This window comes from Sinohyriopsis cumingii, chromosome 9 (genome assembly GCF_028554795.1).
Source record: "Sinohyriopsis cumingii isolate HCF-2022 chromosome 9, ASM2855479v2, whole genome shotgun sequence".
Taxonomy (NCBI): Eukaryota; Metazoa; Mollusca; class Bivalvia; order Unionida; family Unionidae; genus Sinohyriopsis; species Sinohyriopsis cumingii.
The window spans coordinates 66,557,059-66,574,051 of NC_142969.1; the positions used below are offsets into that span (position 1 = coordinate 66,557,059).

A 16,993-nucleotide genomic window follows, 5' to 3' on the forward strand; every position below is an offset into this window, starting at 1 on the left:
GCAACTTTCGTCTAGTTATTATTTATTTATTTGAACGTCAATAAATTGTTGAAATTATTAAAATACATTATAGTAAATACAGAGGCCTGGCGGGCCACTTTATGAGAGCTGACGGGCCACAAGTTGCCCGCGGGCCATGGTTTGGGAACCTCTGATCTAAACCATGAACCGAATTACATATTGATCAGCTGATATGCGCATGAATATTCTTTCGTTTATGTAACGAAACGCGTGAAACAATGGTCATTCATTTTCACTACTATCAATTTTAGTAACATGAATTGTTTTACGCACAGGGGCAGCAGACCCATATGTGTGACTTAAGAGTTATTGTGCAGTTCTCAAAGTTTGCTTCACAGAAAATTTCAAAAGTTGAATTACTGTGAAAGTTTCCCTGCGAGACCAGGCTAAGAGAGGCTCCAATGGGGATATGGAAACGACATCATTATTTTGAAGCTATTGGACAAATTGTTGAAACCTAATGATACAGATTGTTACATAGGATGCTGCTCGTTACGTTTTGCATGTCAAGTGAAGCTACGGCATAGTTGTTCACACTTGTTCAGTTGTGATTGGGAACGAGGAAAAAGTAGTTTAAGAGGTGTGTGATACTGAATTGGAAAACGAGAGTATCGTTTTCCGACTTTTAGGAAATGAGGTAAAATTCCGACTCTTTCTTGAAGACAAATGTATAGGTGTATAATAAATAGCATTATGTTCGCATTTTTTATTAATGCGTCAGTAACTGCACGGATGCCGCGATTTATGGAAACACAGATTTGGGTTCACTATTAAATCTCACAAAGGAAGATACAGAAGAAACCATTTCTCTTCATGATTATGCATCGAATATAACGCATCGCGAATGGAGTCATGGTTATTGAAAGCATTTTTATGATCACGAATCAAAGAGTTCGTCGTTAATTAGCGCCATCTAGACAACTTTATTAGCTTCAAATATTTGATTGCGTTTTTTTTTTTTTTTTTTTTTTTTTTGCTGTGTTGTATCAATTTTTATCAGTCACTCATAATATATCGGGATTTCCCGATCTTTATAAATGGAAGAGAAAGGAATCGATCCAGTATCTCATCTACACACAGTTTTGTAATGGGTGAGATCATGCCACCTAAAGCCTTGGCGACGATTTTTAAAATTTAAACTAAATCAAATAATTTGATCAGTATTACCTGGATTAAAACTTGTGTTGCTGTTCTTAAATACTTTATCAAACATTTTTTTATTACTAAAACATGTAAACCAAACAAAAGACAAGAGCGATTAGCGCTTATATGAAATAAGAGAACACAGTATTTAAAGATTTTTTTTTAAACTTGCTATTCCAAATGAAATAACATTAAAACAGGATTATTTTGTTTCGTCAAATCATAAGGAGATTACAGAAATTTCCATTCTGAACTTTTTAAATTCAATTCAACAGAGTAAAAACTTCAAAAATTAAATGTTACAGCCATGATCTTGAAAAGACAACTATTTTATGATAGTGTGTAGAGATCACTAGGGTTAAACTAATGTGTTCATCAATCGAAGAAATGCAAATATGCTGATCATGTGATCTTTATGTTTTCTTTTAACAAATGCTTCGTCCAGCAATATCAGCACTGGGAAACGCAGGTCCCATGGTATTTATCAACATCTCTCAAAATATGCATTCAAAATGAATTGACGAAATGGGAAGCAGCAATGATTTTATTTATAAGAAATTTATAAGTCTTTGGAATAGCTTTATAGCGCATATACAAAACACATCGTTCTCTATCGATCTTAGTAAGTTATTTCATAATGCAAACAAACTATCATTCAAATGTCGAGGCCACAGTTAAAAACTAGTTTTTCACTTTCGTACAGCAGAGACATGGAAGAAACTGGATACAGCTATTTTACATGAATATGCATGAGCGTGAATATGCAGCATAGTGGATTGAAAAACTGTTTTGGTTTTTGGGTTGGTTTTTCTTCCGTACACATGGTGTATCTTTCGGAATAAAGATGTATGCATATAGAAGAGACCGATTTGACGATGAATGGTTTTCCTGGCTTGATATCACAAACCTTATACTGCTTTATTATACTGACTAACCTTAGTGAAGACAACTGCTGTAACCTCATGGTAAAGCAATACTTATCTGTTCTTTTAATACTGATGAGAGGTAAAGTCTTTCCGTGTCATAACATTTATTAGAATTAGGCCATACCCATATAAATACCGGTAATATCATTGTACTTTCCCTATAACTACGTACTTTGAAACATATCAAATCATCTGGAACAAAATCATCTGGAACAAAATGCCGAATACTGCCATTGTCTCTGTATATCAAGGAGGTTTTTTTCGCCAGATGAAGTTTAGCAGTCATTTAGAGAGATTTTAAACTCCGCTGAAGTAGGGTACATATTTATTACGGCATCTTGGTACATATTTATTACGGCATCTTGGTACATATTTATTACGGCATCTTGGTAAAGTATTATTGAAGGTCATCATCGCCAAAAATATGAAATCAAAACAAAAAAAAGAAACTTAATTTAAAAAAAAACGAAGAAAACTGAAATAAAAAAGCATGCCTACAAATATAAATATTAAAAATCAGACGAGGTCAGTACTCGAATAAAACAAACGAGTCACATACGAAACAGAGAAACGTCAAAAATAAACAAGCAAACATCAAACGACCTGACGGTATTTAAAGCCACAATGCCGCAGTTACAACCAAAAAAGTTGTATATGACAAATCATCTGAATAATAATTAATCTTGAAGGATATTGGTTGTAAACAACGCTGGGTTTCATTAAAATCAGATAACATGGACGTTTCATTACATTATGAACCATTCAATTTCTCTCTCGAATTGAGACATCCTGCTATTATCCACATGTCTAGGAATTAATACGATGTTGATCGGCGATATCCGTGAGTCAACCGATTTCAGTCGAAAGCTGGCACAGATGATGTAATGACGTCATCATTGTAAAAACATACGAAGCTAGCACCAAGCTTTGTCGGATTGAATTAGCTCAAGTTTTCCTTTCAAAGTATATTCCACCGCTCCAGATTATCACCAATATTCACCCGAGTCTTCTTTTTATCTACTGAACGCTTTTCCTTCTCATATCCGCTTAAAAGAGCGAGCCTACATTCTCTTTTATACCAATATGTGCGCCACGTGCAAATGTTGTTGCTATTAGACTAGTCACAAAAAGAATTTGTCGAATGTATCACATCACTAGTTTTGGAACACTCCCAAAAACGAAAGGAATTACGATCGAGTTCGTTGACTGAATTAAAGGGTGTAATTGTAAATTTAATATTTTGAACGTCGTTTAAAATTAAGACCTTCATTATTCCAAAGAACGGTTTATGTCCAGATAGCATTTTTAAGAAATGATTTCCTTCCAAACTTTAGTTACATTGAAAGAATCGTGAAATTTATGACAAACGGCGGCATCTGGGTTTTAAAATAATAAGATATTAATATAATCAAATAAAACAAACGAGTCACAAACGAAACAGACAAATGTAAAAAATAAACAAACACAACACGAAACAAGCAAACGCCAAAGGAAATAAGCAACATTCAAACCAATAAAATAAAAGCAAAATATAAAAGAAGCATAAGCGAAACAAACAAGCGTAGAAAAAGGAAACAAATCACAAACGAAACAAGCAAACGCCAAACGAAATGAACAGTGTTTAATTGAAATAAATAAGGCCCAAGCTGGCCAAGCGAATGTAACATGAAACAAAGTAACAACAGAAAATGTAAAGAAACACAAACATATACAACACCTGTGCGAGAACATTTGGTTTTTGTTTTTTTTTTCCCCTTTGGGCATTTTGCATGTTTCGTTGGTGCCTCGTTTGTTGTATTTGAGTACTGGCTTATTCGTCTCGGCCTTAATAATATTTTTTAATTTTTTTTACAAGCATGCTTGTTTTATTTTCAGATTTTTCTTGTTTTATTTTAAAGCTACTTATTCTGTTTCCATTTCATACTTTTGGCGGTGATGGCTTTCATATTTAAAATTTACAGCGAAACGGGCACCATTTATGATATTTTCTATTTGAAGCACATTATGTAGTACTTACAACTGTAGTCGAAAGTTTATCTCAGTGCATCGGTAATATATGAACACTCTGTAAATCATGGTATGTTTGAGTAAAATGGTGTTTGTGAAAGCTGACGATGCATTATCGTCGAACTGTGCATGTTTTACATCTCAAATAAACATGTTTTACGATTAAGGAATTTAAAACAAAAAAGTTGAGGGTTTTTAAAATTTATTTAATTTAAAGGGGACAATAAAGAAGATATGTTGTTTTCGTGAATATTTTATAATAACAACGAAAACAAAACGTGACGTCAAGAGTTTTTATTGTCACACGCTATGCACATGAATAAAAAAGAATCATGAATAGGCCGATTTCTTATCCTACTTAAACGACTTTATTAGCCTCATGTCGATATAACGAATCCCATTTCTTGTGTCCATCAAAGACTATCACGCAAAAATACTGAACTTAGCTATCTTTGAGCGAGACATAGATTAATTGGCTATGTTTGAGTGAGACGTAGATTAATTAGATATCTTTGAGTGTGACGTAGATTAATTAGCTATGAGACGTAAATTAATTAGCTATCTTTGAGTGAGACGTAGATTAATTAGCTATAAGACGTAAATTAGCTATCTTTGAGACGTAGATTAATTAGCTATCTTTGAGTGAGACGTAGATTAATTTGCTATCTTTGAGTGAGACATAGATTAATTAGCTATCTTTGAGTGAGACGTAGATTAATTAGCCATGAGACATAGACAATTTGCTATCGTTGAGTTGAGACGTTAATTAATTAGCTATGAGACGTTGATTAATTAGCTTGTGTTTCTTTGGAATGAGGAAAAACTTGAACATGCACAAAAAGTTAACAATAATACATAAGTATTCTATATGGTACATACAACTCTGTGTGAGAGAGAGAGAGAGAGAGAGAGAGATTTGGAATTTTAACAAAACTTTAACAATTTTCCAGTCATATCGTTACGATGTCTGCGGTGACCCCGAGTGGCCGATTGGTCTAAAGCGCTCTCCTCTGTCTGCGTGGGTTCGAGTCTCGGATTCGGCCGATTTGGGTATGTGAGAAAGCCTGCCAACAGCTCCTCTTGGGTCGGTGGTTCTTTCATGGGTTTTCCCGAGTTCTTCCTCTACCATTAATAATGGACACCATGTATAGCCTATCCTGCGCTGATAATGGCGTTAAACCCTAAAACAACAACAATGTCTGCAGTATGGCAGTTTATAGTAATGTCTAGTACTGGGGCATTATGCCACAGACATGTAGCATCAGGTCACATCCAGGTACAGGCAAACTAATTCAGTTCCCACAAGCAGAAATATTACTGTTTTTGCAAAATTACCACACTGTCCTACTAAGACCGGTAAAACATGCTGACATTGTATGCATAGTGTGACCGGTAAAACATGCTGACATTGTATGCATAGTTATCCAAATCCGGCCCAATGAGATCTCCCCGTTTACGTCTGGCAGTACCTTCTTAGCACAATCGATAACCTGATAAACATCTACAATCGCGAACAATTTATCCACTGATTCTGTTCTGGTAATTAATTTCAACATTTACACATTGATTTTGTTCTGGTAATTATTTTCAGCAATTTACACATTGACTTTGTTCTGTAATTATTTTCAACAATTTACACATTGATTTTGATCTGGTAATTATTTTCAACATATCTTCGACCTTCATTTTTATAGAAACGCTATTGATCCAACGCACATGGGCTAGTTCCGTAGCTAGTAAAATAATTAGTTGTCTACATCCATGAGTATTGATATTTTTCCTCTCTCTCTCTCTCTCTCTCTCTCTCTCTCTCTCTCATTAAAACTTTTAAGCATAAATGTGATTATTTATAAAAAGAGAATACAACTAACTTGTTTCGATGCCACATGACGTCAGATTTACATTTTGATATTTACACGGGTGCTTAAAGAAACGGTAGTGTAAGTTTCCAATTAACGTACTGTCTTATAATATTAAACCACTCATTCTAGCGTATTGTCTTATAATATTAAACCACTCATTCTAGCGTATTGTCTTATAATATTAAACCACTCATTCTAGCGTATTGTCTTATAATATTAAACCACTCATTCTAGCGTATTGTCTTATAATATTAAGCCACTCATTCTAGCGTATTGTCTTATAATATTAAACCACTCATTCTAGCGCATTGTCTTATAATATTAAACCACTCGATCAATAGAACGGTTCGATAACCGTGTATCTTGACGCAATATTATCGCTGACAAAGATGTGAGGATCAGTTTCTTCAAGACGTGTGATACAGAACATAATCTATCTGATAAGTTTAGTCAAGGCAAATCGGACAGAACATAATATATCTGATACGTTTAGTCAAGGCAAGTGGGACAGAACATAATATATTTGATAGGTTTAGTCAAGGCAAGTGGGACAGAACATAATATATCTGATAGGTTTAGTCAAGGCAAGTGGGACAGAACATAATCTGATACGTTTAGTCAAGGCGAGTGGGACAGAACATTATCTGATACGTTTAGTCAAGGCAAGTGGGACAGAACATAATCTATCTGATACCTTTAGTCAAGGCAAGTGGGACAGAACAGAGTTATTATGCGGACAAGAAACAGGGAACATAATGACAGAGACACATTCCGAAGTGAACCTAATGTTAGCGATGTTGGAATGTGAGATTGTACTTGAGCAAGGACATTGAGAAATACATTATTAGTCACGTCAGCTTTCTGCTTGATGTTCTTTGTTGAGTACATCTCGATACTTTAATGTTTAACAAGAAATGTGGAATTCAAACAAGATAAAGTCTGATTTCTTATAATTTACAAAATCTGCTGAGCCTTCCATGTCTTGCATATCCAAAGATAAATTAGTAAATAATAATAAATGCATCTATGTGTAAAACGTACGAGTGTACTGCGTCTTTACAGTCCCACATTACGTGAACATTAGTAATACAACGGTGTACTGACCTACTTTCCAGATATAAACTCCCGTAACTGTCGTGCAGCTGCATATGCAAATAACAACCAGGAGACAGCAGCAATGGACGTGGTTAGATTCACTGGTACCATATCCCATACTCAAGGCAATTACTTGGGCAATTCATTTAGATTCAAGGACACAGCCTGTAAAAATACAAAGGTTCCAGCGCTATTACACATGAAAGTAACAATGTTGATAATATCAATATTTAAATGTCTTATGTGAAAGTATTAAACACGCAGAAATTTTGTTTGACCTTTTAGCAAATATACGAATGAATTACATAAGTGCTTTTCGGTCGGTATAAGCATTATTTTAGAACAATGACTTCTGCATCTTAGTTAAAACTAGCTTGTACTGAATATATATTTCACGTCCTCTCTCTCCGCCCTCTACCCGTACTCTCACTGCCCTATATACATCCTCTCACTGCCCTATACCCATACTCCTCACCGCCCTATACACATACTTTCACTGCCCTATACCCATGCTCTCCACCGCCCTATACCCGTACTCTCACCGCCCTATACCCATCCTCTCACTGACTTACACGCATACTATCACTGCCCTATACTAATACTACACCCTTCCTCTCACTGCCCTATACCCATACTCTCACTGCCCTTGATCCATACTCTCACTGCTCTATACCATAATTTCACCGCCCTACACCCATCCTCTCACTGCCCTATACCCATGCTCTCAATGCCTTCGACCCATACTCTCACCGCCCTATTCCCCATCTCTCACTGCCCTATACCCATACTCTGACCGCCCTATATCCGTACTCTCACCACCCTATACCAGTACTCTCACTGCCCTATACCTTATACTCTCAATGCGCTATACCCATCCTCTCATCGCCCTATACCCATACTCTCATCGTCCTATACCTGTACTCTCACTGCCATATACCCATATCCTCACTGCCCTATACCCATGCTCTCCACCGCCCTATACCCATACTCTCACCGCCCTATACCCGTACTCTCACTGCCCTATACCCATACTTTTACTACCATATACCCATACTCTTCACTGCCTTATACGCGTACTCTCACTGCCTTATACTCATACTCTCTACCGCTCTATACCCATACTCTGACTGCCTTATACCCGTACTCTCACCGCCCTATACCCATCCTTTCATTGCCCTATTCCCATACCCTTCACGGCCATATACCAAAACTCTCACTGCCCTATACCCGTACTTTCACCGCACTATACACATACTCTCACTGCCCTATACCCATCCTCTCACTACCCTCGACCTATACTCTTACTCTTACTCTCACAGCCCTAAACTCATACTCTCACCGCCCTATACCAATACTCCCACTGCCCTCGACCCATACTCTCTGCGCCCTATAACCATGATTTCTTTCACTTCGAAATAAATGGTACGAATTGCACTTATTCTCAACTCATTTTTTCAAGAGATGCCCAAAAAGTGTAACTATTGCTATTTTGACTTGTCATCTTTTCCTCACTAAAATTAAATGCAAACATTTACTTGAAATTATAATTCAGGTAGTTTCGTTTACCTGCGCAAGAAATTGACAGAAAATTATACATACAACATTGTTATAATGTTGGACAGCAACTAATAAGTGTTTACAGCAGAAACAATATACTGTACACAAACGTTAAAGAAGAACAAATATTTTAACATGCCATCATTACAACGGACATTAGCCCTACGTGTAAACTATAAGTGGGGACACACCTTTGAGAGTAAAGAGAAACATAACCTTCATCGTAGAGCGAAACCACAAACGGTTATAAATTCCTTTAGTTAAACAACATTGTTGTAATATTTGATGCGTGTACTGGATATGACCATACTATATACTTTTATCTGTGACTTTTTAAGCGTATCTGAAATTCATATGTTCACCCGAAAGTAAGGCATTAGTAGACACGAATTTTAAAAATTAGCGGTGAGCCGTATGCATCCATTGGATTAGTCACAAAGCCTGTGTTGCACTAATAAATGGACACAGCGTCAGTTTGCATCGAAGCTAATGATACGTAATGTATAGCGTTGCTTACGTCACTATGATACATAATTCATAGTGTTACTTCAGTCATGGGTTATTTGTAACTATGATACATAGTGCATACCGTTACTTGAATCATGGGCTTTTTGTCACAATGTTACATAATGCATACCGTTATTTGATCAATGGGCTATTTGTCACTATGATACATAATGCATAGTGTTACTTGAGTCATAGATTATTTGTCACTATGATACATTACACATACCGTTCCTCGAGAAATGGGCTATTTGTCACTATGATACATAACGCATAGTGTTCCTCGAGAAATGGGTTATTTGTCACTATGATAAATAATGCATAGTGTTACTCGAGTCATGGGCTATTTGTCACTATGATACATAATACATAGTGTTACTCGATTCATGGGCTAATTGTCACTATGATACACAATGCGTAGTGCTACTCGAGTCATGGGATATTTGTCACTATGATACTTAATGCCTAGTGTTACCTGAGTCATGGGCTAATTGTCAACTATGATATATATTATATAGTGTTACTCGAGTCATGGGCTAGTTGTCACTATGATGCATAATGCGTAGTGTTACTTGAGTCATGGGCTATTTGTCACTATGATACATAATGCCTAGTGTTACTTGAGTCATGTGCTAACTGTCGCTATGACACATAATGCATAGTGTTACTCGAGTCATGGGCTATCTGTCACTATGATGTGGTGGTACTCAATTTTCAATCATGCAAAGAGTCGTCAATAATACTGCTAGTTTGTTACGTATTTAAAAGAAAAAGAAAAAGTAGAAGTTGTTAATGATGATCAAGACTCGTAAGATGGAAGCCTTGTTTTAGAACATAACGAAAAAACTATACAATCATATCCACCTTAAAGCTTTCTGAATCCATAATTTATTGACAGACGTTATATACATAACACTGAAAGATCAATGTCACGTTCTAGCTGGGTTTAAATAGGATGAAGTGGAAAGCAAACATACATATTTCAATACCTTTCCCACACATTTCAACCACTGCTGTGGTATTCGTGCAATTTATTTGCTTGAGATTTTCCTGTTAATAAAGCAAACGTAGAAAAAAGGAACGTCAAAATACAATACACATAAATCTACTGGACTTTGATGAAAAATCCATGAATGTTTGTATGGTCCTCAAGTTTAGAATTGTACAACACCATCTAAAAATCATCATGCAAGATAAGCCGAAGCAGAGTTTGTCAGAATATACTTGCAAATAGATAGATTGCTGGTGGTTGTTTGTCAGAAAAAATATCCTTAAAAAAGCTAGATTGTAGGTTGTTGTTCTTGTTGGCTTAAATGGCACTTTAAGACTTACTGGCTGTATCAATCCGAGAAAACGGGAGTTCAATATTTTCCCAAGAAAACATTATTGGTTTCGTCAATCTGAGGAAACGGGAGTTCAGTATTTTCTCAAGGAAACATTATTGGTTGCATCAGTGTAAGGAAACAGATGCTAAGTATTTTCCCAAGGAAACATTATTGATTGCATCAATCCAAGGAAACGTGAATTCAGTATTTTCTCAAGGATTGGTTGCATCAATCCGTGGAAACTAAAGTTAAGTATTTTCCCAAGGAAACATTATTGGCTGCATCAAACCGAGGAAACGGAAGTTAAGTATTTTCCCCAAAAATCACATTAATGGTTGCATCATTCCGAGGAAACTGTAGCTAAGTGTTTTTCCAAAGGAAACAATGACGCAGCCGATCCGTGATGGCCTTTTCTAAAATAGAACCATTGGATTACAAACCTGGGGTTCTACCTACTGAGCTTCAGCTACTTCCTTGCAATTACGTAAAGATAATATATCAATTTTTTTAAATAAAAATAGTTGAATACTATTTTATACCAGACAGTTTAGAATTTTTGCTAATTTTATACACAGCATCTGCATGACATTTATTGATTTTCATCCTTGCTAATTTAGTAACATTTAACTACTCTGCTGTGCCATCCCCCAAAATGAAACACATACAAACTGGCTGATGGGCTGTTCAGCAGATTGTGTTTCTGGGGACAAAGCAGAAAATCTATCACCGATAACACCTTTTGTGGTACTGTAGTTAACATAAAGACTACATGTCGGCCAAAGGTAAGCCCTCTTCATGTCCGAAGAAATATTAAAACCGAAAACAACATGTATCACATCATACAAATATTGTAAGTCAAAATAATGTTATGTTTAATATCTATTATTACTGAACTCAATCTTCTCAACAAGGAGATCTCTTAAGTTATAAGATTTTCAAGTGTTTTCATCATATATCTAATTAGTATTTTTTAGTTGCCCTTATGTACCAACATAAGAATATTTCTTTTCAGAGTTTTCGAAGAATATAAACATTTGATTAATGTTACAAAGTTACTTTACCATTAGTTACATTCACCTTTATCAGTTCACATTTCTTAGGACGCATGTATGATCGTAATAAGAACCGCAAGAATTCAATGAAAAAGTAAACACATACGTTGTAACTCAATATCTACTGGCAACAGCCTCTATCTATCTGTATGTATGTATGTATGTATGTATGTATGTATGTATGTACTATTTGAATTTTGGGGGCCCCGAGTGGCCGAGTGGTTTTAAAAGTTCACCGTTACGGATCACTGCCATCTCACCTCTGTCTGCGTGGGTTCGAGTCTCGGGCCCGGCACATGTGGGTACGTGAGAAGGCTTGTCAGTAGCTTCCCGTGGGTCGGTGGTTCTTTACGGGTACTTCACGGATTCTTTCTCCACCAGTTATGGTGGCCGCCTCTCTTTTGCTGAAAAATGGCGTTAAACCCCCATAAAAACAACAACAATTATGTGTTCTCGCTTAAAGCAACAACAATTGTGTGTTCTCGCTTAAAGCTTAAGAGATTTTTGGTCATTATTTATTGATTATTTGGAGCCGGTGTCGGAAAGATATCTCTCAACCCGAGCTATTGGTCAATTTCTGGAAGCATACGTCATAATGAAGAGTATTCACGAGACTACGACAGCATGGATTAGTTTCGTTAAATGGACCCTCGTTAATTTCTTAACATAAGGAATTATCTGGATATATTTAGGTATACGTGTTTAGTAATTTGAGACTGGGATAATTCTTTGTATTGGGTATTCGGATTGTACATTTTATGGCGTGAAAAAAAACATTCAGCTCGAAAATGATTACTCGTGACTCACAAAAATGTGTTACAAGAAGAATAAAAAACATGCAAGTATGAAATTAGTTTTGTGGTGTGTGGTCAATAGATGATTAGAGAAATTATGTGTAGTGTTTGCGAGTTTAAGAACCTTCCGGATGACAACTGTTGTCTTGAGATCCTTGTAAATAGGAAAAACATGGACTATCAAGCCACGCTCACTTAAGCGTTTAAATCGCTCTGTATGAGACCTCTTGCGTGTAACAAAAAAATATTTTCTGTTTGAGGCGGCTGAACTTTGGATATTTTTGTGGTATGTTATTTTTTCGGTTGTTCTTACTTTTAAATCTAAAACATGTCTGGCTATTTAACTTGAAAACTGAAAGAAAAAGTGCCCTCTAGGAAGCTAAAAGCTTCCTTGGACGTTCGGCTCGCGCCTCAAAACATTTATTGCATTGAAGAATATTTATTCTTTTGTTTTGATATATAGTCAAATCAGCAATATGAGATAGTTTTGCATGAGCCGATGATGTTACCGGCAGGATATACTCTGGCGGTGGAACAAAGTATAGTCGGCATGGATGGCGCAAGAGATTGTTTAAAATTGGGTCAGTGAGAAACGTATTTTGTTTGTACCAGACAAGAGGTCAGTTGAGCTTCATTTTCAGCAAGAAAAGACATGACTGAAATTTCATAATCTCTCACGGCTGAATTAAAATTACCAAAATGATTTAATGATGAGTTTCTTCCCATGCGGGAGTCACGAATACATACTTTATACATTACAACCGCGGGCTGTGTAGAGGCTGCTCTTATCAGCAATACCACATAGTGCCGCCGCGAAGCACATGAAGCCGGCCGACATAGACAGTGTTGTTCAGCTCCTAACGACATATGAGAATTTTGACAAAAATGCACATGCATTAGGTGTCAGATCTGAAGATCGTGACTACTGAGGAGGGGGCAACATACAGCGAAAGGTCTGATAGCTTTGGTCGAAACCCCTCCCAAGTTGCTGGGAGGTGATTAGTTCTCCGAAAGATAACCTTGTTGAAACCATAGAAGGAGTCATGGTACTAATTCAGCTCCCATAGTAAACATATGGAAACACCATCATATTCAAAATTCAATAACTTAAAATTTCTGGGTGCTAATGATTAGACTTACATTTCTCCATGCACAACTATCCTTGGTGCAACACCATATGACCCGCGGCATCTTTATAATCTACATGTGCATGAAACAAATGTTATTGATTCTGCACCAAATAAATCAGGTGCTACTTTTATTATTGAGTACTCCTAAGTCAAGCCTGTAAAAATACTAAAATTGCACAGTTCTTCCATGTAATTAGTACCGTGTGTCCTATAACCAGATTTAATTTTTTTAGAAAAAGTTGTATTTTACTCAATGATATTGGAGCATAATTGTAAGAAAGAATTGGCCATGCTTGTGCATGGATAATAGTGCAATATCAGTTTATGCGATACCACTGTCTATAGCTAAATTGCATTCGCATTACATGTTGCTGTGTTGTATTGTACTTATTAGTGGCTTATTCTTGTTATTAAAATAATTGTTTTCTGCCTTTGTATCTTCATGTTATCTTTTTATGGCATGCATGCTACACAAAAGAAACACAAGCATGCTGACATCTGCAAGTATGACATCACAGGGTATCAAATTAAATGACGCATTGTATTTTCATCTCTCATTGGCTATAAGACAAGTTTTAAATGTTTTAAATTTCAAAACTGCATTTCTTTTCTTGCTGACTCTCACAGAAATTAGATGCAGTGCATACCTATTCATATCGATCAAACCAAACAAATAAGTGTGCCATATGACAGGTCAAAATGATAAGAGGCCATTGCCCTTTTGTGACTAAAACAAATACACACACCCATGAAGCATCAAGAGATGCTGACATTCCAAACTTATTTAATATATCATCACATGTGATTCATCACCCCCAAATCTTAATAAAAAGGTATAAAAGCCAACGAAAAGTTCCATAAGTTTTATTATACTGAAGAATTAAATAACAGAATGCTACTTTTTTTTGTTTAAAACTATGGGGAAGGGCGAGGAAGCAAAGAATAGACAGAGTAATTTCTTCAAGCCTGGTAATGTTCCCCACAACAAGGGGGAAAATGTGCATCAACCCAAAAGACACAGCCACTTGAGGTCTGTTACGTAAGGACAACAAGAGACAAATTTGGAAAAGCTATTCAAAGTTCTTATAATGCTGATATTGATGTTGGAGACAGAAAGCCCATGTACAAACTGCTGCGGCCCAAGCTAAGAAGTAAGCTGGAGGTGGAGAAATATGTGGAAAACTTTGTGATGCCAAGGCAAGTCCATGTTTCTTTGCAATATTCAGACACTGATAAACTTATCACTGCATAAACTGCTTGTTAAATTTAAGTGATAGAATTTAATTGCATATTAAAGTTGTCTAATACATAAATCTATACCTACATTTACCGAAAAACTCATAAAAAGTTTTTAAAAAGTCTCAAAATCATTATTCTGGCTACTTTCCACTGTAAGCAGTGTTAAATTACTTACTTTTTAATATAAAGCCGAATAAAATGCATAAATTATTGAAAAAAGGAGAAACAAAGCAAACCTTGCAATCACTCAATTACAGTCAAAGGGGAGGGAATACACCTTGATTTGGCATACCAAAGAGCAAGCTCTAATTTACAGCTAAATGATTCGTTACTATCACTTGATAGTAAGTGCAGAGCAATGTTGACTATATAGATAGCTTTTGTTTCAAATCTGAAACCATACTTCTGACATGAAGCTTGTTCTCATCTATTCACAACAACAGATCTGGTGAACAAAACACATATCGCTTAGTGCACACAGGAAAATGCTGAGATGTGGATAATGTGTTCCGAGAGCACCAGTTCCAACACCATGACTTTAAAGGTTTTCTATTATGGGACTTGGTACATGAAGAGAAAAGAGGTCTGGTGTGGTGGGAGAGAGCAATATGTTCAACATGCATTTATAGATCAAGAATGTTTCAACTGTATGAAGAGATGCCGAAGAGAGGTTGGGGAAGAAAAACTGCCTGTGTAAACAATGCAATACAGATAGGACTTTTGCAGACTTCTATTGGGAATGAAGGGTTGAAAACTATTCTTTAAGTGAAAATGTCCCTCCCTGCTCCCTCAAACAAAAGGGATGCAGAAACGTTCCAATACTGTTTGCCAAAAAATTGAATGTACCACTATGAGAGACATGGCTGAACATATAAAAGGTGTCAAGGAGTTTAATTCTATGATAGGAAGTAAGACAGATGTAATTGATATTTAATATGACTCGACATATAATAATGCAATTTACAGGTTGAGGCAATGCAGCATGTGCAGTTTTGTGAACAGTCCTTGATTTTTACAATGTTCTCTGCTTTGATTTACTGAATGTGTCTCTAAAGTTAAATGATCAGTATTGATACATAAGTGATTGTGACATAAGTGACTTACATTTAATATCTCTCCCCCACCCCCGTTTGGGGAATTGTTGCATGTGTTAAATGGTATTTAACCATATAGGCCAATCTGTGGGCACCATAGTATGAAATTCTGCCATCAGGCCATACTATGCTCTTTTCCCCATGGCCTGAGCTATCTACTGCCATCGTCCAGTGTATTAAACCTTTCCCATCTGTCTTTTTTACAGATGTTTTTATCCAAAATCACATGCAAACCATAAAAAAGGACTCCACTATGATTGTCATATGCAAACACCATCAAAATGATATTCTAGATCTACATGGTAACCATGGAAACAACATGCTCCTATTATGGTATGAGTCACATGTAGGAGTCACGGTACCAATTCAACTCCCATAGTAAACATATGGAAACACCATCATATTCAAATTCAATAACTTAACATTTCTGGGTGCTGATGATCAGACTTACATTTCTCCATGCACAACTATCCTTGGTGCAATACCATATGACCCGCGGCATTGTTTTAATCTACATGTGCATGAAACACATGTTATTGATTCTGCACCAAATGAATCAGGTGCTATTTTCATTATTGAGTACTCCTAAGTCAAGCCTGTAAAACTACTAAATTTGCATCAATATAATTTGTCTATATTTTATTTAAATTACAGATAGGTTAAGCTCTCAAAATATATTTTAACTAAAATTTTAATTTTCATTATTAACCAGTTATGGACCACCAAACCCGTAAATACTCTATTATTTGTTGTTTTTTTTGCGTGCGCAACATACAATGTTAACCACTCTCTCATAAACTCTTATCTTTGTTTTTATCAACAAATACCACAAAGACTTGTTTCCTGGACGACTAGTCTTTATCAACAAAACCCACAAAGACATGTTGGCTGGATGGCTGGTCTTTATCAATAAAACGCACAAAGACATGTTGGCTGGACGAATAGGTCTTTATCAACAAATCCAATAAAAACATGTTGGTTATACGGCTGGTCTTTATCGGCACAATCAACACATTACTGGCTGAATGATGCCAAGGGCAAAATGCCTTTCCTAAAGACACGCGGTAGAAATGACATAGAAGAGCCTGGGCAGGTATCGAACCCGCGATCTTTAGATTGCGAATCTAAAGATCAATCAACTGAACAAAGTAAAAACCATATTATGAACCCGGTTCCTTGCGTGCGTACAGGTCAAAGGGTAAGCCTTGCTATTAAAACAATTAACAAGTCATTGACCAATCTGG

General features: G+C 36.2%; 1 protein-coding gene across 3 annotated transcripts in view; it reads right to left on the reverse strand.

Annotated features, from left to right (window-relative positions):
• Positions 1-16,993, reverse strand: part of LOC149791944 (thrombospondin type-1 domain-containing protein 7A-like) — a 172,171-nt gene that overhangs the window by 31,641 nt on the left and 123,537 nt on the right. For all 3 annotated transcript variants that reach the window (XM_089969297.1, XM_089969298.1, XM_089969299.1), the window contains exon 2: positions 7,064-7,219. In XM_089969297.1, coding sequence (XP_089825423.1) covers positions 7,064-7,172 — 109 coding nt within the window. In that variant the 5' untranslated portion in view covers positions 7,173-7,219. The remainder of the gene's footprint in view (positions 1-7,063; positions 7,220-16,993) is intronic.